General features: G+C 37.2%; 1 protein-coding gene across 3 annotated transcripts; it reads left to right on the top strand.

Moving 5' to 3' along the window:
* The first annotated feature begins 4,562 nt into the window (after window positions 1-4,562).
* meis2b (Meis homeobox 2b) lies at window positions 4,563-22,967 on the top strand. Of its 3 annotated transcripts, none has more exons than XM_042746657.1 (13): window positions 4,563-4,697; window positions 6,279-6,806; window positions 6,958-7,190; window positions 7,602-7,743; window positions 7,947-7,997; window positions 8,440-8,490; window positions 8,601-8,747; window positions 10,338-10,452; window positions 16,033-16,178; window positions 18,035-18,111; window positions 19,815-20,056; window positions 20,172-20,258; window positions 21,912-22,967. In XM_042746657.1, the coding sequence occupies exons 2-12, from the start codon at window positions 6,789-6,791 to the stop codon at window positions 20,228-20,230; spliced, it is 1,281 nt and encodes a 426-aa protein (XP_042602591.1). In that variant the 5' UTR covers window positions 4,563-4,697; window positions 6,279-6,788; the 3' UTR covers window positions 20,231-20,258; window positions 21,912-22,967. The 3 variants fall into 3 exon arrangements, with proteins under 3 accessions (XP_042602591.1, XP_042602590.1, XP_042602592.1); XM_042746658.1 differs by lacking the exon at window positions 4,563-4,697 and having other exon boundaries at window positions 6,187-6,806; window positions 19,815-19,873; window positions 19,967-20,056; XM_042746656.1 differs by lacking the exon at window positions 4,563-4,697 and having other exon boundaries at window positions 6,179-6,806.
* The last annotated feature ends 1,844 nt before the right edge of the window (window positions 22,968-24,811 follow it).

Genomic DNA, 24,811 nt, shown 5'->3' with positions numbered 1-24,811 from the left:
GAGAGCATTGAGCTTTATTAACATCTTTGATTTTAATGAAAGCATAAGTTGCTGTGACTCCTGTGAGCGTTTCTGACCTTTCTAAATCATAAAATTGTGCTGCCAACCACCCCCCCCCCCCCCAATAATTTTTACTTTTTAAAAATCCATCTTTGTGCGCTTCATTCGGGGCTGTCAGTAGAGCACATTATTAAATTATTACTTCTAGGCTGATGTAAAAATAATCACAGCCAACCATCTGTACTGTGCTTTTTATGATACATAACTGACAAAATTTTGTAAAACATATTTCACAAGATACTACGGCACTGTGAGACTTAAACAAACTACATTTTTAATAGTATCTGAATATCTGATGTTCTGGGATGAAGAAGGAGGATGGACAAGAGAAAGTATTTAAAGGAAGTAGTAGTAATAGACGTTTTAAAATAGCAATGCTACTATTCCCCTATTATAATTATTTTTTCAGTCAGATTTTTTTGGATTTATTTAGATCCTCATGAGATATCTAACTAACTGAGATATCTATTGATTTATTGTGTGCATATACTACAAGGTAAGTAAATATATATATATATATATATATATATATATATATATATATATAGATATATATATATATATATATATATATATATATATATATATATATATATATATGTTATGCTTGTATTAGAAAACCTTATAATTTTAAGGTTTATGCTTAAATATAAAAATGAACAATATAGACAAGAATACATTTTGTATGAATAAAAGTGATGAAATTTTACTTTAGTTTTATTTCATTATATAACACACACACACACACACACACACACACACACACACATACAGTATATATTATATATCTGATGAATCAAGTGACACTGAAGACTAAATGATGCTGAATATTCAACTTTGTATGAAAGTAATAAATTACATTTTAAAATATACTGAAAAAGAAAACAGTTATTTTAAATTGTAATGATATTACACTTTTTTAGATCAAATAAATGCAGCCATATATATTTAACGGAGTGTGCATTAGGTTGGTTGTGGTTTGCGACACCGTAGTTACACGTCCTCCAGTGGATGAGGGTGATTAATGTCTTAATTTCCTATTATTAAAGACCAGAGAGGGGATGCAGGCTGCAGATAGTCAACACGCTATAAATCTCAGCAAAATGAACGATCAAATAATCACTCTTCAGAAATGAAATCTCCACGCATTAATGCTACCACCCAGACACACACACACACATGTCTGGGTGTTTCGGTGATCTCACTCAATGACAGCATAATTACCACACAGAATTATAGTGTTCTTGATTGTATTTCACCTCCCTGTGTGAACCATTTACTGTACAAAATACAGTTACTTTAGAAAGGCCCTGAAATTGTTATGACTTAAAATATACCATGATCTACTCTGTCTTTTTATCTTTTCTAGCATCTCTCCCTCTCATCCACACACATGCGTTCCTACAATCCTGAGAGAAAGAGAGAGAGGGAGAGAGATGAACTCTGCTCCTTTGTGCGGGGCAGACGGAGGGAAAGGACTAATCACATGCACTGGATTGATTACAGTGATGATTAATAGGGTATATGGTTTTCATTAACAATTTGATTTATCACAGATCATGAGGCTGAATAATGGTAATGGTCTCCACTCCCTCATACCTCTCTCAGCAGATGAAAATCCAGTCCTTTTTCACTACTTTGTTTCCCTGTTTTCTTATTTCTACAGATGGAAGGATTCATTTAATGGCAGTGGTTCTTTTTTGCCTGAGATTTCCAGTGCATGAACCACATTTCTTTCTTTCCTTTTTCCTTTTTCTTTCTTTCTTTTTATTATTTGTTTATTTTATAAGTTATTTATCATGGTGCTTTTATTCATGTGTTTTTTTTTTCTTTTTTTTCTGTATACTATAAGAAAAAAAAATCTTTAGAAAAACAAATAATGTCCAGAAAATTACTAGAGCATTTTCCATACATTATTTTTCTTTCTTTCTTTCTTTCTTTCTTTCTTTCTTTCTTTCTTTCTTTCTTTCTTTCTTTCTCTCTCTAATATTCTTAATTGTAAAGTATGTTGTTTTACCTTAAAAAGTGGTAAAGATGTTAGTGTGTTTTTTACACTGAAATAAAAAAATATTAAAATATGTGTACTCTGTATATTTATATTTATAAATAAATACACACACGTACAGGTTTATATTTAAGACATATTCAATATATATATTTATATATTATATAAATGATATATAAATATGAAAATATATACACACTTAAATATTTGTGTGTGTGTGTGTGTGTGTGTGTGTGTGTGTGTGTGTGTGTGTGTGTGTGTGTGTGTGTGTGTGTGTGTGTGTTATTTAAAAAAAAAAACACACACATACCACAAAAATACTTAAAAACAAACCAAAAACTGTCTTTTATTTTGGATGTGATTAATCGCAATTAATCAGTTTGCCAGCACTAAAATAAATAAATAACATACATATATGAATTAATTAATTAATTAATTAATTAATCTTCTGGCAGAAAATTACCAGTTCATTTTCTATAAGGTTTAATGTTTTATTCAACCTTGAAACTTCAAAATCCATTTTAAAATCAGTTTATTTTATCACTATAGCTAAAAAACAATGACTGTTTTCATACAGGTTTCCAATAAAATATTCTCTCATTGGTCAGTTAAACAGATAGTCCCACCATTGGTCTGTTACTGGTCGGGATGCTTACACAAACGTGAACATTTTTTATAGCAAAACAGACAAACAGCACTGTAAATAATCTTTTTTCCAAAAGATTATATGTTTCACAAGAAAATATTATTTCAGTCTTTCAATGTGTTAATTGCCTTTTCTTTGCAGTTACTAGTGAAATTTACTCTTTTCATAGAGTGTTTACAGTTTTTTAGCGCTCAACCTACATAAGACTTCCTTACGCCTGGTCTCTCCATATTTAGCTGGGACAGAAGAAACTATTTTAACATCCCAAAAATTACCTTTAATGAACACATTGATGGAGTGTAAAAAGGTGTTCATTTAATCACAGATGTTCTTATTCCTGGATGCTTTATTATACTTGTCTGTGACCTAAACTGTATCAAAGCTCGGCATTCTTAGTGAATTAATATACCCTCAAGATTATTTCAGTGTTCTGGGTCACTTACAGTCATAATGAAAACAACTGGGGTCCAAACACACAGAGAAAAACTAATATTAAAGCATTAGGGAACAAGGCATTTTTTTCCCCTTTTTTTGGAGGGAGGATAAGGCTTCTTTATGAGAGGCTGGAGAGAATCTCTTTTTGGTGAGGTCAGGCTGTCAGCACATGCGCTGTAAGTCATTGAGCTGGAATGCGCTGGCTTTACTCCCCCAGTCCTACACACATTGTGATGTTTGTACAGGGCTGCTCCTGTACTCTCTTGCAGAAGACACACTGGATGTACACACACCGCATCCTGCCAGCAAAATGACAGTGCTCAATAAATCTTGTTCCACATGTGCAGCGTGTGAGATACAGGTCACTACATTGTCATCCCTTCCGGACACCTATTTTGAAGCGTGCACGGCCTGCATATATACATGCATATATCGAATATGTACATATTTATCAGCAGCCACAAAGGAGAGAGAGAGGGAGTGTTTGGGCCATGCATGCGCTTCACCCTGTCCTGACAATGCTAATGATGTTCAGGACAGCAGAGGATGATGTCTGATTCTCTGCCAGGCCTGTCTGTGTGTGTGTGTGTGTGTGTGTGTGTGTGTGTGTGTGTGTGTGTGCGTGCGTGCTTGTTTTGGGGGGCTGGCAGGAGATTGTGCAACTAGGTTTTTGAGGATGCATACAGGCTCAGACTATGGTAACTCATTACAGTTTAAAGCAGGCCGGGTGACAGCATGAATCAGTCAGCATCTTCCATGCATACTGTAAGCGGGGAGCGAAATACAAAGGAGGAGGAGAAGTGAAAGAGAAAGGAGAGAGGAAATGAAGTCGGAGTGCCAAGAAATAATGTGCATCGGAAGAATTTAGCCTCAGGCATGGGGCGCTCAGCCCGTGTCGGTATCATTAGCGTATTTATAATTCAAATGTATGCCTTTAATAATTCACGCGCGCTGCTTTTCAAATAGGGGCGCGCGAGATTATGTACAGACTGATGAAAGCAAGGAACTTTCCCATCTCTCCTGAAAAGTAAATAAACGACCTCATCATGCAATGCTCTCTCATCCTTTGCCTTGGAACATTTAAGTGCACATTTGCAATTATTTCAGAGTCCTTTTCAAGTATGCGCAATGTTTATTTTGATTTTTTTATGTGGTTGATATTTATTTATTTTGTGATCGCGTTTTGCATTTTCTTGTCGATGCACCACGCGTTTGAGCGTGTTTGCGTTTGTGGTGTTTAACTCTGATATCGCCTATTGCTTTTTTGTTAAATATGTTTGGTTTTCCATCGACAAATGAGGCTCCAGTGAGAGAATTCAAATGCGAGCTCGTTCTCCTCGTGCAGACTTTGCACGGTGGTTTTCAAAGACAGATGCACCGCTAGGTGGGGATAGAAGGTAGAGTGACTTTGAAATTGATTGTTGCGCTGGAAAGCACAGCACACGTGAAACTGGAGCCCAGCGGCAGGTTTGCAGGACTCTCGCCGGATCTGAAGAAGTAGAAGAAAAGTATCGTGCGGTTCAAGCACACATCCTGACGGGTCAAGCAAAGGTCAATACTTTTGAAATTAAAGCGGATTATCATCACACCAACATAGGCGACGAACACTGACATTTAAAGGTAGTTTAAAAATCGTGTTGAAAATGTTTATGACAAATTTAGGATTTTCTTTTTAACAATTAAAATAGCCTCATTACAACAAAAAAAAACATTATTCAAATAAGTTCTTATTTTAGTTGCAAAAGCTGTTTCTTTCTTAAATAGTTAATATCTATATATCTGTATTTAAATGACTGACATTGATATTAAAGATGACGCTTATCAGAATTCCGTTTATCTAAATTAAATTAATTTATTATTATGATGCCGCACTGCAAAAGTGTATATGGGAATATATTTGTTAGGCTATTCTCGGCGTGTGTTTTGAAGAAATGCATCTTACATAAACAACACTCACAGACCTTTTAACCTTATTTTTCAGCGCATCCTCGCAATAATACGCTTTCGGAAGATTTTTGAATTAAATGCCCAAATGCCAGCATTCCTTTTTTTTTTTTTTTTTTTTTAAGTAAACAAATAAACGGGATTTAATATAACAAATGAAAGTAAAATAAAATATTACATTTTACAAATATTACACAAGTTAAAAACTATGTGTATACCTTAGCCTACTAAAGAGGAAAGCTGTTTAATATTTGACCAAAAGTAGCATTTGTTGTTTCTATCACTGTGTATCACCGATAAAATGTTATATTTAAATTAAATAAATATAATTTCTAAAATATGTGCTAAGTTTATCTTTTAATTTTCTTTTGTTAATAGCCTACATGAGGCTATTTGATTTAAACCATAAATAATAAAATGATAAAAATTACAATTCAAAGTCAATTTAAATTGTTAAATGCGAAGCAAATTAAATGTTTTCTGTACACCAGTTTAGCTTGTGTTTTCATCCCGGTCGATCTCGTTTCCTTTATAGGCGTTTAAATATGATGATGAGACAGTCGTGCAGAATTCCCTCAGTGTCATTTATGCGCAAAAGCGCTTGGAATAAGAGGAAGATGTATAACTGCACGGCTTTTATAGTTTCCCATTTAAAATTCATTTTTGTTCCACACATTAACAATTGTTTCCTTTAAAAATTTATATATAAAAAACAGCGTGAAGCTATAGCTTAACATGAAATTGAACGCATGTTTAGACAGTTTCTTTCATTACTAAAGGAGAAAAAGACATCTAATAAATGTATTATATTTTAAGTCATATTTACAAATATACTTACAAAAGCTAAAACAAAAACTAAAATGAAACGCGTAAACGTATTTATTTAACTTCACTGTTTAAATGCAATAACTAATTTATGAAGGACAGTTAAACAACGAGACAGTCACAATTTATAGTCTGTGCTAAATATATTTTCGAAGGCTCAAATGCGGTGATGCTCAGCAATTTGTTGAAATAAGGTCCATTCCCAGTGCACTGATCTGATTTTAGCACTTTTAAAAATAAAGACACTCCACCCCTAGTAACAAAACGCAGAGGATGGTGGTGCGTCATCTGTGCGCGTATCCAATGTGAACACTCGCTGGCAGCTCGTGGTCATTGCGCTCTTCTTTCTCTTGCTTTATGTAGAGGTGTCGAGCTGGTAACACCCACCACGCTTCCCAGGCTCAGTCATCAGGGGTTCAGTCTCTTCAGGAGGAACCTGCTCCAAATCACCAACACAATCCCAGTCGAGGCAAAGCGTGGGTCGCAAAGAGGGACCATGAGATCCGGGTAGTTTTTCCTCGCAGTGTTTGCCCTGCCAGACACGAACATCCCAGAATTTGGAAAGGTTCTTCTGACTACAGGAAGTCTGTGACGGGTAAATTGCATTAGTTAGTCAGAAGGTTCTAGTGGAAGCAAATATTTCTAAACCTATATTCAAGTAGTCTATCCGTTAAACTGTCGAATTGCTCAAAAACTAAAAGCGGCTGAAAAGGAAGCGATCAGAAACTCCTCACAGGACATGCTCTATCATCTCAACGGATTACCGACAGCTCAGTCCTCTTAAACCGGATGCACAAAAGGAATTAAATCACTCAAATTGCTTCCTCGTTGGATAAGATCACATTTTGCACTTAACATCATCAGAAGCTTCATATGCTGATGGCTCAACGGGTACGTTCTCTTACAAATCCACCGCCTACACAACTTGAGTCGTAAAGTTTGCTCATAGCTTGTTTTTACTATTCGTATAAAGCTATATTAGGTAAACACGTGTGTGTGTGTGTTTTTGAGTTGCCTATGATGCCGTTTCTGTCTGATGCAGTACGAAGACCTTGCCCACTATGGTGGCGGTATGGATGGAGTTGGGGTCCCGACGTCCATGTACGGGGATCCGCACGCGCCTCGGCCCCTGCCGCAGGTTCATCATTTGAACCACGGGCCACCGCCACATGCCAACCAGCACTACGGGGCCCACGCACCGCACAGCATCATGCCCAGCAGCATGGGCTCGGCTGTCAACGACGCACTTAAACGAGACAAGGACCAAATTTATGGGTAGCTACTTTATTGCAGCCATGCTTAATACAATAGTTAACACAATCTTTAATTGTTCAAATGGCGTGCTGCATTATTGCACCGTATTTAACAATGCAATTATTTGTACTTTATTACAGTCAGTTAATGTATTCTTTGCATATACGATCTTAAAGAAAAGTGTCTGATAGTTAAGCATATAATAAATTCACCTGTGACATGTAAATAATGCGCGGCTTTTTTAAAGTTTAAAATAATGTTTCATTTTTATTATAAAAATTATAGCGCCCCATTAGTCGCTATCTAACCGAGTGCAACTATGTGGCCGTCAAAGTAGCAATAAAACTCCAATACTGTCACAGAATGATTGCTCGGTCATTGATATAGTGTTCTGATCTGTAAGTTTATGCAGATGTTTATGTTGAATCTTGAGCACCCGTTATTCCCGCTTCTGGCGCTGGTGTTTGAGAAGTGCGAGCTGGCCACATGCACACCGAGAGAGCCTGGAGTCGCTGGAGGAGATGTGTGCTCGTCAGATTCATTTAACGAGGACATCGCTGTGTTTGCCAAACAGGTAACTTATTGATTAAAATATATATATATATATATATATATATATATATATATATATATATATATATAAACGGTTTAAATAAATGTTTGGTCATCCCGATTAAGTTAAATATTGGTGGGAGACCTAAAACTGTTATTTGCGTTTGGGGTATTTGTTGAAAAAAAATAATAATAATAATTGACAAACGTGTGACATTTTTACAGATTCGGGCAGAGAAGCCGTTATTTTCTTCTAATCCAGAGTTGGATAATTTGGTAAGTATGAGATGCTGTTACGCGCAGAATTTGTTCCAGGTAAAGTCGCTTCAAAGCTCCATGTGAGGATTCTTTGAGGGAAAGAAAGCAAGCTTTAGTGATTTATGAGGCCGCGTGTTATCAGAGGGCGTGGGGGTCTTTGCCCAGGGCTCCCTCAAAGCGTCGTCTCTAGAGGAACCTATTTACACTTCTGCTATTGTCATAACATTACAAAGCCAGCACAATATCAGACGTGCCAAGTTTTTGATTCGAGTGTGATTTCTCGCGCGTATAGAATAACCAACGATGTTTGATGTTTTGATGTTTGAAGTTTTTTATTAGCTTAATATTATTATTAACCCATTATCATTATTGTTACTATTATTGGCTAATTATTTTCGGTTGTTGTCAATGTTGCTATTTTTGTTGAAATATTTCATGCATTATTTTACTCTCTCCTTAGATGATACAGTCAATACAAGTATTACGATTCCATCTTTTAGAACTTGAAAAGGTATGTTAATTATTTTATTATCATGTTGCATTATTATAATTTTAGCCTATATTGTTAAAAAAAAAATTACAAACTGATTTTTTTCTTCTTTTTTTTCGGGTTTGAATCAGGTGCACGAGCTTTGCGACAACTTCTGCCATCGGTATATTAGCTGTTTGAAGGGCAAAATGCCCATTGACCTGGTAATTGATGATCGGGATGGATGCAAGTCCGACTTCGACGACCTCTCAGGATCCTCGACAAATCTCGCAGATCACGTGAGTTTTAATTGGCTTTCTTTGAGATCGTAAATCAGGCCAATTAAATAGTGGAGCTGTTTGCATTTGCAATACAGGCATTTTAAGAAGGAACATTAGTGAGGTTTCCAACAAAGAAAAGACTGCAAGTCCAGATGCCATTTATTTTGTATTGTACTTATATTTTAATCTTAACATTTGTAGCCATGCATTTGCTTTTTTGTCTTTTTAGCTTCCTCCATTATTCATCTCCACAATATATTTTAGTCATAAAGAGAGAGTAAGAAAGAAAGAGGAGTAATTACTTAGTTGCATATGCTAATTTATTTAAACAACATAATCTAAATCCATCTCTCTTTGCACTGATATGAATCATTAAGGCATTGCCCCAGGACATATCTTATTTAAGAAGAGGTATGATGATGATGATCATGTTGATGAAGCCCGTCGTGTTGGGTGCAGGTGTTGCTAAGGGTCAGGTTTCCCCCCCACTGTCCAGCCCTCTGTTAGCCCTAATGATCAACGTTACATTTGCACGTGAATGCACTATTGTCTTTGAACTGATTGGATTGTTATTGTCAAGCAGGAGGGGAGTCTTTTTTTCACTCAGAGACCAACAGTGTGTTCTTTACAGTTGTGCTTCCTATTATCAACGCACCATCCCCTGTCACAGGAACAAAACCACAGAATTAAGAAGAACAGAACTTTACATTCTGCTTAGTTCTGTTCCAGGTCAAAATGGGAAGAGAGAGGCTTTCTCCACATTAAAAATACAGAATAAAACAGCCGTTTAGATGATTTGAACGTATGTTAAATGCCAGTAATAGTTCCTACATTACAGTCCTTCTATTTCCCATCATTAGATGACTTTTCCCATCCACACCATTCCTGTAAATAGATCTGAACCACAGATGCTGAGGTCTAACCGTCAAACATTCACTTGGTCAGCTGAAGTTTATTTGATGAATATGTACCTTTGTACACTTGATGATACTGTAATCTTTTATTGATGCTTCTGTAATGTCTTATCGATTTACAAGTGTGCAGTGTGACACAAAACAATTTGAATTAGGTGATGAAGGGAGACAGTGGCCTTCTGAAACGTTATTAACAGCACACGCACACACCTAAACACACAGACTGCTTTTGTGTGTCCTAATGAGAAAACAGTGAAGGGTCTTATTCACACAGCTTTATTGTTGTAGGAGCTTATTCTGGCCTTCTTAGAGCTCTTTAGCTGATCACCATCAGGCAAACAGCTGACGCTAAGGGCCTGAAGAGGAACGGCTGCTGTTTGCCTTCATGTTGTGCCCGTCTAAGTGCTTTGTACCCTGTTCTGGATAAAAAGGGGATGCTGCTGGTTTCTTGTAAGCATTTACGGTCGGACATCAGGAGAAGCAGTTAGCCTGGTTGAGGTTTCATAGGTCTTGTGTTAGGAAAAGTGTTCCTAGTTTGTCTAGATCGTACGTTTATGCTGTCTTTAATTTGATCAGACTAATATTTCAGTACAGACATGGTAACTAGCTGTTAAAAAAAACTTGCTGTTTTAAAAAGAGCATGTGTATGTGCTAGCATTACTAATCTCTGGATGTTCATGTACCTGAACCTCAGAATCCAGCATCCTGGAGAGACATGGATGACGCTCACTCTACTCCCTCAGTCGGCACCCCAGGACCCTCCAGCGGGGGACATGCCTCTCAGAGCGGAGACAACTGCAGTGAACTAGGTAGGAAATCCTATCAATTTTGCTATTACATCATAATATGCATTGTTAAAAATGCTTTATGCTGTCATCTTAATTTGTAATCCAGGCTTCAAGTAGTATTTTCTCTTGAGGCTGGATTTTAAATTGTGTTTATACATAAGGGTTATACATAAGGGTTAACTATCTGAATCAACCTGAAGCATAATATGTTTTGTTAAAAAGACTAACACTGTCATCTTAACTCATTTAAATTATGCTTATACATTACATACTGAAAAAAAAATGCTAACTTAAAAATGTTGACATCTAAATTAGTTTTATTCAAGTCAATAATCTTATTAATCACTGAATGTATATAAAAAAAGTTAAACAGCACTTATACACTTGCAGTGTATATTGCACTTATTTCCTGTAGTATTTTGCAGAATTCATTCTTTTATATTCATATTACATTACAACTATGGGTGTAAACAGTGTTTACTAATCAACGTCATGTGTCATTGTTCGTGTCATCATTGCGATGGTTCGCAGAGCTGGTTTTATGATTTTCCTGTGGACACAATAGGTGTTTAATGTTCTTGAAAGGTTGATGGTCTAATTTAATTTACCAGATCTACCATTTGCATGTCACTTTTTTTTTTCTTAATTTATATTGCGACCTGCCACTCCATATTTATTGTCCTTTAACACTGTTTACCTTTTTAGGGAATTTTTATTTAATTACTTTATTTTTTTTACGACCTGTTTTTGTATAATTGCTTCAGTTAAAATAGCCTTCAGGGATTCTCACCTCCTTTTAACCATCAGACATCAATAGCCTGGCCATTATGCAGCACAAAGCAGGATGTTCTTCCAGACAAGAGAAACCAGAACCAAAAACCAGCAGCCAGATTGTAATTCTTTGACAATTCAGCCTTAGTGTGAAAGACATCTTTAAAATGTTTAGCATAACAGCAATGCCAGTAGTGTTTCTGCAATGCTACTCGGTATAAAAGAGAGAAAAGCATCAGGGTGGCGGCATTTTCCCCACACCAGGCTTTTTTTAAAAAACAGTGGGAGGACATCCAAGGCACACGGCCTTTTGACCCCAAAGAGCGTGCATTGAAGAAGGGGAAGAGGAATGACCCCTGCCGGCCTGAAGGACAGAGCACTTCAAATACCGGTCACAATAGAGGGTTGATATCTGGGGTGATCAGAGGCAGAGCTTGGGTTAGGATCAGGGACATCTACCTGCTGCTCCTCCAGGAGCCACTTTGGATCAGTGTTCCTCCCTTTATCATTCAAGAGATCGGTAAAGCAAACACCTTTTCCATTACAAGTGAACGGGGGGTGTTACGTCAGTCACCCAAACTCGAGTCCAAAGGATCACCGGGGCTCTTCAAAGCACCTGTCTCTTGTAGGGGGGTCTCTTTGTTGCCTGCACATCAGTAGAAGTTGCTCTTGTTGAGAAACCTTCATGCTAGGTTAAGAATAAAAGAGAGGTGCTCCAAATGTTTTTAAGATCTGCTGACTCACCTCAGGGTGAGTTTGGGATGGTCGTGGGGGGTTTTCCACAGCTATCCTAAACATGTGCATGTTGGTGGGAGTGCAGAGCCTAGGAATGTCCATCACAAAGGCCGAAAGGGAACAAAGGGAAGCTGCAGGACATTCCAGGCCAGTGTTCACCTCAAAGCCTGCTGAAAGACACTGAGACAGGATGTTTACATCTATATCTGAACCTTCAGTGGAGGTTAAATCCCAGCATGAAGTGGAGTGGACCAACAACAAGTGTCAAGAGCCGATGCCTCTGCGTTTTAGCCGTCAATACCACCCAACTGTGGTCCAATCCCATGGTCCTCCAGATCATATCATGGCCACGGGGGACAAGAGGATAAGAGCATCTAATCAATATGCTTTAAGCGAAACGATTAGCGAGAACAAAATCATCTGCGTTCGTCCAGTAATTATCCAGTCTGTTGCGTCCAGTAGTCAGAATTATGGCCCCTTTGGAGAAGTATAGTTCGTGATAGATTGAGGTCATGGTGAGCTCATTAAGCAAGCAAACAGGATTTATTCTGTGATGCGTGTGGGGTGGCAGTCATCAGACCCGGCTAGTTTGCGCCGGGCCCCTTTGTCTCCGGGACATTCATCTATCTCCAGTTCATCTAATTACCAGCGTTTTAGCTTTGGACCTTGTCATCTCTCGGACGCTGAAGGTACCGTGATGTGACACGGATGCCGTCAGGGTCGGTTTGAAGGAAAAATTCGACTTCTTTTATATGCATCTCTCCGCAGAACCCCTTCAGAAGTTTTGCTTTATATGTATGAGGGAAAGTGAAAAAAAGGAAGCCAGAAGCCTCTTCTTCTCCATGTCTTAGGGTGCTGTCTTTCTCTAAACAGCCCGAGGGCTTACTCCAGCCTTCCTCCAGGCTGCTCTGGCCCCCCTCTGCGCTGCGCGTGCAGACTCCGGGTTCGGGGAGTGAGGTAGGGCTCAGGGAGCTGCAGAGAGCAGCAGCCTTTAAAGAGAGTGCAGTCACACAGGCTGCATGGGCCAAGTTGCCAGGGAACAGTCAGAAGCGATTAGCGTCGGGTTGGATCAGCCCTGCGGCCTTCGTTTTCTGGAACAGGAGGAGAGAGGCTCGAGGAGAAGGGGGGGAAGAGAGTGTTTGAGTCTTCCTTAGATGTAAGGATCTCGCCCAGCTCTCTTTATCTATCGTTTTCACCTTTTCTTTTCTTTTCTTTTCTTTTCTTTTCTTTTCTTTTCTTTTCTTTTCTTACTATAATTTCACCTTTCACTTTTCATCCCTAAAAGTCATCAGTTTATATATTTTACAGTTTATACTATACAGTTTTTGTCCTTTTTATCATTATTTAGCACATATTTGATATTTATAAACACACTGAAAACTTTTTTTCTTTTTTCTTATTTCCTATATTTCCTTTTATACAGTTTCATTTTCAGTTTTTACTTTCTTTTCTTTAATGTTACTTTTTTAATTAATTTGTTTCATGCAATTCTATTGTTGAAATATGAATTTCATAAACACAAGTAAAACATCACCTCACATATCCACACATTATTGTTCCATTTTATAGTCATCTTTTTTTCTTTTTGATATTTGATTTTCATTAACACAATTAAAGCATCTATTTTCTTATAATTTATTAAAATATTAATTTTCAGATTTAATTTTCTTCCCTTTTCAATTGTTCTGAATATAAAATATTACTAAGTATATTACTAAATATTGTCAAGTGTTGCTAACATTTTTTGCTAACATTTTTAAACAAACTGAAAAGCTCACTCTTTTCTTTTCTTTTCTTTTCTTTTCTTTTCTTTTCTTTTCTTTTCTGTATATTCCATTTCATTGTTCTAATTTTTTAAATCCCTTTTAAATTGTTTTAAATATAATATATCACTTTTTAGTCTCACTTATATTTTGATATTTGACTTCATAAACACACCACATATTCATGTTTTCTGTTATTCTTTTCTTTTCTCTTCTGTTTATATTATTTCTTTCCTCTTCTCTTTGTTTTTAGTTTTTCAGAACATAATACTTTCTATTAAATTTTCTTCATGTTCACAATAAACCCTTTTGGTCTCAGGCAGTTAAGTCTGTGGTAAACATGCAAACTCCTGAAAGCATAATGAGAAGAAACAGCGGTCTGTGTTGTGTAGAGACAGACAGTGTGAGACCACTGCCCTGCCCTTGACTTGCATTTTGATTATGGCATCAGTCAGCCAGCCTGAAGTCCATCTACCACCCCCCTTCTTATATTCAAATGTCATTATTCATTAACTGAAATATTAATGCATGAATATGGCGCATACAGTCGCCTTTGATTGATGCATCCCCAAAAACAAGGAGACACAGCAGGGCCAATCTTAAGAAAAGTAGGGTTCCTGTCCCGCCTCCGGGGAGGAGTCCCTCAGATACATTATTCACACACCCTCCGGGCAGGCTTTCAAGGCATCTCTACCCTCAGGGCAAGAAAAATAAGCATGACTGTTAAAAGTAAATCATCTTGCCTGATGCACAGTTAATGGAAGCGGGAGAGAGGGATAGAAAGAAAGAAAGAGAAAGGAGGGTGGGGAGGAGGACAAGACGGAAACCTTAGTTTAAAAGCGGCCTCCTGCCTGGCTCTGATCTTAAACTAGATTGGATGGTAATGGAATGAAAGCAGGCTTGATGTTATCAGAGAGCTCACAGTTCAAAAAGCATTGTTTGTTAAGCATCAATTGATCTTACAGTAAATGCCTTATTCACGTCATGTCGGAATTACTGTAATTACGCGTTTTCGAAAAGCAAAAAAAAAATGATTATCAAACTCTCATCTACAAGTTGGAAACTAGTATTTTTATGAATGCTTCGACTTCTCACATTTGACATTATGTATAATAAATAAAAAATGTTACAAGTAGTCAAGCAATTACTTTTGCTCATTTCATTTCTTCAAAAATCATATATTTTTTATATTAAATTTTATTATAGCAAGTATGTATCCATGTATTTATTTATTTATTTATTTTGAATAGGTGATATATATATATATATATATGTGTGTGTGTGTGTGTGTGTGTGTGTGTGTGTGTGTGTTTACAAATATATATAAACCTAGTTATTTATGCAATTAAATATTGTTAACATTTTACTCTTTAAAAATTAGAAAATTACAGTAATCATATTTTTAATTTTATATATATATATACACAAAAAAAAAAACACACTATATATATATATATATATATATATATATATATATATATATATATATATATATTCTATAGACACACACACACACACAAAATTGAGCATACATTCCTAAAGCGCAAATTATATATAGTGCTAAAAACCTTGTGGTCAAAGGTTTGATTCCCAGAGATCGCATGAGCTTCAGTAAATAACTAAAGTAAGCTTTTAATCATATTCTGTGTATGCTTTGAACAGGCGTTTTTATAGGAAATGATGACTGTATTTAGCTGTAGTGTTTGTACGTGACCACTAACTAAACTTAGTTCAGTCTTGCAGTGAGGCTGCTGTAAGCGGTAAATTAGCGGTTTAGCATTATATCTTCTGTCCCTGCACTGCATACCAGTTACTAACTTCTAAAGTCTAACACGTTTTCTCAACAACCGCTAACAGGCTTTGCTTTATTTATGTTTTTCCCAAGTTTTTTCGACTTTATTTTGAGTGCTAATTCAGATCAGATATTCTCTTTGCAGTGCCAAGTCTCCATTCCCCACTCAAGCATAGAGCCTGGACATTCATTACCCCATGTCAAAGACAGAACTCACATTGAATTAATAGCACTGGGGTTGGTGCAGAGCTTTCCTCGAGATCTCTGACATTGAGACAGCGAGAGAGAGCAAGAGAGATCTCGCTCTGTTGATTAGCGTTCCCTCTCACTGCATGGATACTCCTGCTCGCCGCAGTCCTTGTGTTACTGTTGCTAATCAAAACAAGCCCCCCTGCGTGGCTCTTTCACATCGTGTTTGTGAGTGGCACTGGTGATCGGTCTGAATAAACAACTGAAGGTGATGTTTTATCTCATTAAAGTGACTTTCTTCTTTTGTTTTCTCTCTCTCTCTCGCCCTGCTTTCACGCTGTTGTTTATCAGGAGATGGCTTGGATAACAGCTTGGCATCTCCGGGAACAGGGGACGAGGACGACCAAGACAAGAAACGGCAGAAGAAGAGAAAAATATTAATCTTCCCCAAAGTGGCGACCAACATCATGCGGGCATGGCTCTTCCAGCATCTCACGGTAAGACACTCTCAGATCTTCCGGTCGGAAGTTGGAAGCCTTTGGAAAACGGGGCAGAGTGTCCAACCGCGTCTCTTGGCGAATTAGCTCAATTCCACTGTTCTCAGCTCAGCGACCTGCATCCAAACTGCATTAAAACTAGCAGGGTGTGTTATTATCTGTCTCTCAGCCCTCCCATCTATTTCGCCTGTCAAAACCAAGGGCCATATTCGCCCACGGGTTGAGTACGTTTACCCAAAACTTGCTGGTTTTGGGTTGATTTGTGGCATTCTCAACCTCGAATTTCGACACATTTTCACCGGCCCACCTCCTCAAATTCCCACCATTCTCTTGCGTCTTCCTGTTTTCCATTCTCTTTCAGAATTCCAGCACTTTCTAAGGGCTACACAGGTCCTGTACACATAGTAATCCTTTCCCTTTTACCCACCTTTAGAGTATAGAGATACAAAAAGAGAGCCTAATTGAATTATCCTCTCTCTGTTCCCAGCTCCTTTTCAGAGCGATTTGTGAAGCAAAAGTGTTTCCCATTGCAGGATGTGTCCTCTGACGAAAAGGTTTTAGAGGGGACTTTGGCCTCTGAATGGCCCCCATTGCAACACCCAGGCGATCATGCATTCATTTGGGGTCAGGGCTGAATAAAAGCTGCAGGATTACGTTTTGTCGGGTTCTACTTTGAGCCAGTGTGCGACGTTTGAGATGGGGGGGCTCTTACATATGGTCTAAGCCTCCATCTTTTGTGACCTATTCAGAGGACCGCGATAAAGACCCCCTATGCTGCCAATCTTAAAGAAAGGTGGAACATTAAGATTCAGTGGAACATTACAGTTATAACTGTTAGTTGTACTGGGAAGAGATAGAGAGATCTCCTTTGGCATGCAAATGGGGACAAGGAGGGGGCTTCTTAATAGACATAAGTGGAATTCATGCAAATATGAGTGAGTCTTTGAAAGCGAGCTTGCTTCAATCTTTTGAGCACGTAGGTTCCTCGCTAAACTTTAGCGAACAATCACGGCGCAACCTGCTGAGAGCTTTGTGATAAGAGTTTAAAGATGGATCCCAGAGCACAGCTCACAGTCGACCATCACTGGGTTGTGTAGAAAAGGGGCGGAGCTTACACTCATTCATCAGCACAATGACAGCTAGCAAGCCAGGAGGTGAGCAGGGAAATCTCTGTCAGTGTGTGAGAGAGAGGGAACGAGACATGTAACAGGACTCATCCTTCACCACTGACCACGGGAGGTGAGGCCGTGACAGTGCCAAAATTGGTGCACACCCACGACCCTGCGCTGTCTATACATTCACCCCTGCCTGCCATCTGCTGCCCTACCTCTGCACTCACAGTGAGAGCAAGAGGATCAGGGGCCAGGGGCCACCAAGGGCCAAGCCCTATTCAACCCTAAACAAAACTCTCCATTGTCTCTCTTTCACACCCACTCGATCATTTGTCAAGTAATGTCAAATAATGTCAAACAAAACCACGAGCGCTCAGCCAATAAGACGCAGGGAAATTCTCGAACTCGGGGCTGCATCTGGGAAGTCTATCATATATAACGATGTAATTTCCTGAAAGAGTCATATGGGATCCACGTTTTTGCCCGCAGTCTCGCATGGGGCGGGTAGATTTGACACTTGAGGTCATTAGTCATTTAAACAGATTAGTTTTAAAGAAAAAAAGTCAGGTCATCTTGATTTGCTTTATTGATGGAGACTTCAAGGAGAAAAACACAACTGTTAAAAATAAAGACATTTGCATGTTCCATTCATTATCGTTTTATGGATCATCAGAGAGCAGTGCTATTAAATGCAGAAGTTTTTTACACATTAATATAATTTTTCTTGTTGATTCTGTCTTGCAGCACCCCTACCCTTCTGAAGAGCAGAAGAAGCAGCTAGCGCAGGATACAGGCCTCACCATCTTACAAGTGAATAACTGGTGAGTAACCTTTGACCTTTGACTTTTGACTTGCCAGCTTGACCTCTCAGCACTAAGAAGTCAGGGTTAGGGATCTCTAACATTTCCATTTCAAGTCCGGTGATCCTGATTTCTCACACTATTATTAGACGCTGTTCAAAGCCCCAATGAGACAAATAAAAGTAAGAATAGGAGCAATGATGAGGTTTGCTCAGGGTCTCAGAGGGACTTTTAGAAAAGTTGTCAAATGTTATGTCGGAGCATTCCAGAATGCTGTTCGGTCACCAGAGTTCTCCTGAATGTTTATTCATTTTGTAACCATCTTGTTTGTAAAAGATGTTATTGAATTACACATATGTGGCACTCAAGTTTCATTTTTAGAATGTGAATGTATGATATGGAGGATTGCAGATTGAGAGGACCCTTTCTATATATTTGGTTGGATAGCATAATTCCATATGGCTACAAATCAACAATAATCTTAAGCAGACAATTGGTATCTATTATCGTTGGCAATATAAATTTTAATTTTTAAATTTAAGTTTAAATTTATGTTTTAAGTTGCAAATCTAGTTTTTTTTCCTCTTTCATGACATTTTTAATTTTTATGCATTTTAAACCATATAACTTTACATATATGTTTTCATTTTTGATAGCATACTCAGACAACTTTGATATCTCTGCCTAAATACATCAGTTGAATTTTGACTTTAATGATATATATGTATATTTTCAATTTATTTTTAGAATTAAGTTTTACATTTAGGTTCTTTTCCTTTTTCATGACATTTCAATATTAAGTTTTAATCATGTATAAGATTTAATTCTGTATGCATTTACACCATACAATTTAGATACTTCTGTTTTCTTAATTTATAAAATATACTGTCATATTAACATTAATTTTGGACAGCATACACTACTACAATCAACACTATTCTTTAGCAGACAACTTTGATATCTATAATCATTGCCAATAGTAATTGTAATTTTTATATTATTTTACTCTTTTTAGCTTTGTTTTCAATGTTTTTTAACATATGCTATTATGTGTTTACTGCAACAAAATAAGGCGCTCACAAACATTTGGCTAAGACTCATTGTCTATGAGTAAGTCCTTCCCCCAGTGCATGTCAGGGGCATTTCCTACCTCTCTGTTATGGGCTGCTGAAGCATATTAGTGTCTGAAAAGCAGTTAGGCTAATCATACCCTGAGGCTACAAGGCCAATGCTATATCAATTGAATATTTATTGAGCAATGACCCCTTTACTTGATTCGCTAATATATTGCAGCAAGAAGCACAATTAAAGCAAGTCTAAAAAACAGAGGTTATCTTTAGACTTGATGAGGAAAGGAAAAATACACCACAAATCAAATAAATCTATTTGTTTTGATCATCTGCTACTATAAAATTCACCAAATGTTTCTCACACGCTATTTGTAAAAGGTGTTAAAACCTCTGCTTGTTTACATTATAAATTAGACTATTTCTTTGGTCTGGCGCTAAAACAGTACATTAGCTTTTTTGTGGACTCCTGACAGGTCCATTAACCCAAAGGCCCAGGAGAAATCGCACTGCATTAAGGGATATTTTGCAGTAAATCATAGCAAAAAGCTCACAGTAGTAAAAGTCCAGAGTGTTTAAATAAGAGTAAAATATACTGTGGGCGGTCAGTAATATAAATAGATTTAGTAAATGTGTTCCCTGTCTTCTCTTTGACAGGTTTATCAATGCTCGAAGAAGAATCGTGCAGCCCATGATTGATCAGTCTAACAGAGCAGGTAAAGCGATGGCTTATTTTATACCATCTTTACAATCACTATATACACAATTTGAGCATATATCACATATAAGTTGTGTTTTTGTGTGTTTAGTAAGTCAAGGAAGCGCTTACAGCCCTGATGGTCAGCCTATGGGCGGCTTTGTGCTTGACGGCCAACAACACATGGGTCTCCGGCCTGGCGGTATGTTGCACTTTGATTATAATCGCATGTTAGTCATTTTTAGTGGTGTTATAAAAATGTTGAAAGCATTTGCATGAGTTTTATTGTTCTTTAATTTCCTGTCTCCGTCTCGCAGGTCCCATGGGAGGAATGGGTATGAACATGGGTATGGATGGACAGTGGCACTACATGTAAATGCCTCCCCGCTTCCCAAACCATAAACGTAAGGAAACGCTTTGCTACTTAGAACATCCCCTCTCTTTCTCCTTTCACTCGGCGTGTGAAATCTGATTATGGTGGCAATTCGCTCTCTGACGACCCCCCCTCACACGCACACGCGCACGCACCTTCTTTCCCCGGCTCCATCTTCGCTGCCTGTCTCTGACAGTCCACAAATCAAGACGTATCGCTCGCCGCGGGCGGCCTGGCATGGAGAATTTTATTTAATACCCACACTGTGCTGCCCAATGAGCCCCTCCATAATGACACTTACCTTGATTAATAGAGCTCTTTATATGTAAATAGGCACCGCATCCAGTTCTCCAATCGTGCCAACACAGCCCTTTCCTCTCAAATAACAACCTCAGCCTCTGCTAATGAAGGGAGAGGAGCGGGGAGGTGAGCGGAGGTTAACACCCCCCACCGAAGCCGCAGACACATAGAGATATCAGGAGCTCCGGCTTACACGCAGACTAAATAATTTCCAGACTATTTAATCCTACCTTTTTTTGATTGAATTATCATCGAGTCGTTACTGTAATTGCGTCATTTAGAGGAATGTTTCCCCGTCCTTAATTCGCTCTGGTTAAACACCATATGCTGGTGGATCGTTGGGATCATTATGAAGATCTGTTTTCCTGCGTAAAGCGGATAGAGACACATTTATGATTTTAGAGGCAGGTGTATGCTTTTTCAAAGGTATGTTTTGAATTGGGTACAAGTTAAGTTTAATCGAAAGCATTTGAGGTTGTTAATCACACAAAAAAATCATTTCTTTAAAAATAAATACAAATAAAGGACAAATGGAGGATACAGTAAGGCATTTACACTCTTAAAAATGAAGGTTCTTTATTTGAATTAATGGTTCCATAAAGAACTTTTAACGTCATTGAATCTTTCCATTGCATGAAAGGTTCTGTAAAGTGGAAAAAATATTATATATATATATATATATATATATATATATATATATATATATATATATATATATATATATATATATATATAATGTTAGCTGTAAAGCAGTAGTAAGTAGTAATTTTTAAGGGTTGTTTTAGGGTTTTAGACATTACATGTTGACATCTAATGGTAAAATTGTATATATCTTTACTCAGAAAAGGTTATTAGTAATTTGTTCACATTAAAATCAAATAAACGTCTATTGTCTATATCTTGTGGCTATACACTTTTTTCAAAGTTGTAAATTTTATTGGAGTTTATTGGAGTGTTTTACAAAAAACATTTCTTTCTACTTCAAATTTTCCATATTTAATTCAATGTTACTTGCTATTTCTTTTGTAATTATTTGTGAAATTTCCTATCAGTTTCTGTGTGAAAATTGTTTCTAAACTACTTTTTTTTCAGTGTACTGCTGAAAAGTTACAAAAAAAGCATTTTAACAATTACAGATTCACATCTATTGCAAGTGCCTTACTGTAACCCAGATTTTTGCTTATTTCAAAGAAAAAAGAGCGACATAAATACATTTTTTTACAGTGTGTATATATATATATATATATATATATATATATATATATATATATATATATATATATAAATAATCAGCACATACCCAGAATATTCCTTTTTATGCTTTCACAATGTTTTTGTTAGTGAATAAATCTCTTAATATTGTATTTTTCACTCTGTGTTTTAGGTTTTGATGGTGGCCTCAGGAATAGTCCCAGTGCTGGCCAGAGGCATGAGGAGTCACGTCACATTCATCTTCACCTGATCACATCCCTGTCCGATCACCTCCTGTCTTCACGCCACCTCCCAAATCTCTCACGGACCCCTCATCATCTGACCATCATATCTCCAGCCAAAGGACTGTCTGCAGGAGCACCAACATTACAAAAACAGACTTGAAGCATTTGTGCCAAAAGAGAGACTTCTGAAAAGACAATTGGAGATCTTTTCTTTTTAAATTATTTATTTATTCTTGTTATATCGTCAAGAAGCACGGGGACCACACCATATGTGAACTTTTGCTCAACCACAGAGTGGCCGCCCCAGACGCAAATATTCCATACCTCCTCATGCACAAGTGCACACGCTCATATTAAATGCATTTAAATGTGGAATCAAGTAAAAGATGCTAAAAGCCCTCAAGAACTGAAATGTGAGTGTATGATTTTTGTTTTGTTTTGTTTATTTGGGAAATATTCTGTTTGGGTTTGTGTCATTGATAGTTTTTAGACCTTTGCATTTATGATTCTACAAAGATTGAAGGAAATTAAACCCCTTGATGGGATCATTATGGCGCACATCTGACACAAATTCCAGTATGTGAAACCACAAAGTCTTCCCCACATGAGATGTTTTGAAAAGCATAGCTTAGGAAATGAGTTGTGCGTTTATTTGTCGATTTGGAGAGGCTAAATATGCCTGGAGGAGTTTTTAAACCACTAGAGAAGTTCCATTGTACATAATTATGTAAATGTTATTTGTAAAACACATCAATGTCAAACAGGCATTCAGTCGAGATCCTTTAAAAATGGAGGTGGGATATTGTTGTACGTTTTGGTCCGTTCTCACTCTTGCTTTTCTCGATGGAAAAAGTCGATTATATGTTTGTTGATGTACTGATAAGCTTGATCGATTCTCCCGCTCTGTCCATTTTCCTTTTAGGAGTCTTTTAAAGCAGTATAGTATTTCTACACAGTCAAAAGTCGAATTCTTGTAATAAATGCTTCATTTTCAAAATGTTAAATCTCTTGCTTTGAATGTTATTTCATGCATTGAATCCATAGCCTACTGACGCGATACACAGTTAAAATTATAGATATAGATACCCATTTTTATTTTGCAGATAAAATGCAACTGTGCAACAACGTATTTATTTAGGCTGATCATTAAATAATTTGTCCGTTCAAAAAATGAAACGCGAACCCAGTCATCTCAAAAATTACTCTATATGTGTAAATATCAGACGTGTGCATCAAACAATTATTAAATAAATCACAATAGAATACAAAAACTGAGAATTTTAATACTGCATAAATACCGTCTCCTGAAAGGGGCATAAGAAAGTGTAAAATAATCATTTCATAACCGTATCTACTCCCTAAAACCATCTAAGAAGGTATTACAATTTGTGTAGAGCTCTTTTGTAAAATGTTTGAGGCAACATGTGCAGAAATAAATCACATTAATTCAATATTTCCAAATCAGGCGGCTGTACCGCGTGTAATTTTTCAGAAACACAAACCCCGCGCACTTTCTTCATCTCCAGCATCTTTTAAACGCAATTTCGCGGTGACATTTTCAAATGGTTTTTCTCATGCGGTTTGATATCTTAGCTAAGACTGCTCCTGCAGACGTTTCCCTACTTATTTCGACCTCCAGTTTGTGTTTCTTTAGCCTGCAGTACTGGTGAGAAAATGCTGTAGTTTGGTGGTCATTTATCAATGTCAGCGGCGTAACGATCTCACTGCAGTATTGATGAAGAGAATTACGCTGCTGGAGGAGAAGCCACAGGCACAACAATACCTGCAATAACGCGACGCCCAGTGCCCTTGCGTTTCATCTCATTCCTTTCGATAATGGAATTATTTTAATAAGACCTTCCAATCCGTTTTGTTTCTCCTTCTTTTATTTTCTTTTTTATTTTATGTCGACTGCTGCACGTATCCAGATATAGCCTAGGCTAGTTATGTTTGAAAATAAAAGGCTGGTTTTAGTGCACAATTCGTTCAGGACGGCATTAAGTACCCTATATGTACAGGAAGGCTATTTCTGTTGGGAAACAATGTATTACAAAATGTGTTTCACCTCATAAACCATCTTAAATTTCCGTTAAACCAAAAATTGAATTGTTCTTGCTGTTTTAAATCATAAATAGCGAGTATTTAGCTGCTTATAAAAATGTTTTGGTAAGGATATTACGTTTATGTGTTTCTGTAAAATAAAACTTTACATCTGCAATATAGAAACACGTTTAAAGCTGCGTTATTATCTCGTGTTGATATAGATAACTCAAATGCTGAGTGTGTATATCCTGGTCAGAGATAAATTCGTTGTGAACAGCTTAATGAAATATGGGTCATCCTTCCCACACTGAGCAACATAACGTAAAAATATACAACATAAAATGAAGCCAACAATCCACACCTAGCTTATAATATTTATTTACTCAGCGGCGTAAAAGAAGACGCCGAAATAGTCTTGTAGTGAGCCTGTACGAAACGGACTTAATATAGCCTAAGTAAATATATATATATATCTAAATATATATATATATATATATATATATATATATATATATATATAGCTACATAATATCAGCTTATTTAAAATAATTTTCATGGGCTTATTCGTCATTTTATTTACTGGAAAATAATATTTCCTCCTTTTCATTTTGGCACACAGATTTGTGGTGATTTTCTGGGGTTTTCCTCTCTGGCTGGTTTCCCTCAGCATTGATTTGGAACCGTGTCCTGCTGTAAAAACTGAACTGAAGTGAATGTTACGACTGAAACAAAAGCGATGGTCTCTAATGGTGTGTCATCATGCCATAAATGTAATCACAACTGGTGCAACTAGGTGCAATAACAT

The sequence above is a fragment of the Cyprinus carpio genome, chromosome B20, assembly GCF_018340385.1.
Source record: "Cyprinus carpio isolate SPL01 chromosome B20, ASM1834038v1, whole genome shotgun sequence".
NCBI classification, from domain to species: domain Eukaryota; kingdom Metazoa; phylum Chordata; class Actinopteri; order Cypriniformes; family Cyprinidae; genus Cyprinus; species Cyprinus carpio.
The sequence above is the reverse complement of the archived record's forward strand: the minus strand, read 5'-3'. Positions and strand labels throughout refer to the sequence as shown.

Excerpts from the sequence above, each read along its gene's own strand:
- meis2b (XM_042746657.1), top strand. Across the intron at positions 8,491-8,600 it reads ATCTTTTAGAACTTGAAAAG|GTGCACGAGCTTTGCGACAA; the intron begins GTATGTTAATTA and ends GGTTTGAATCAG. Across the intron at positions 18,112-19,814 it reads ATCTTACAAGTGAATAACTG|GTTTATCAATGCTCGAAGAA; the intron begins GTGAGTAACCTT and ends TCTCTTTGACAG.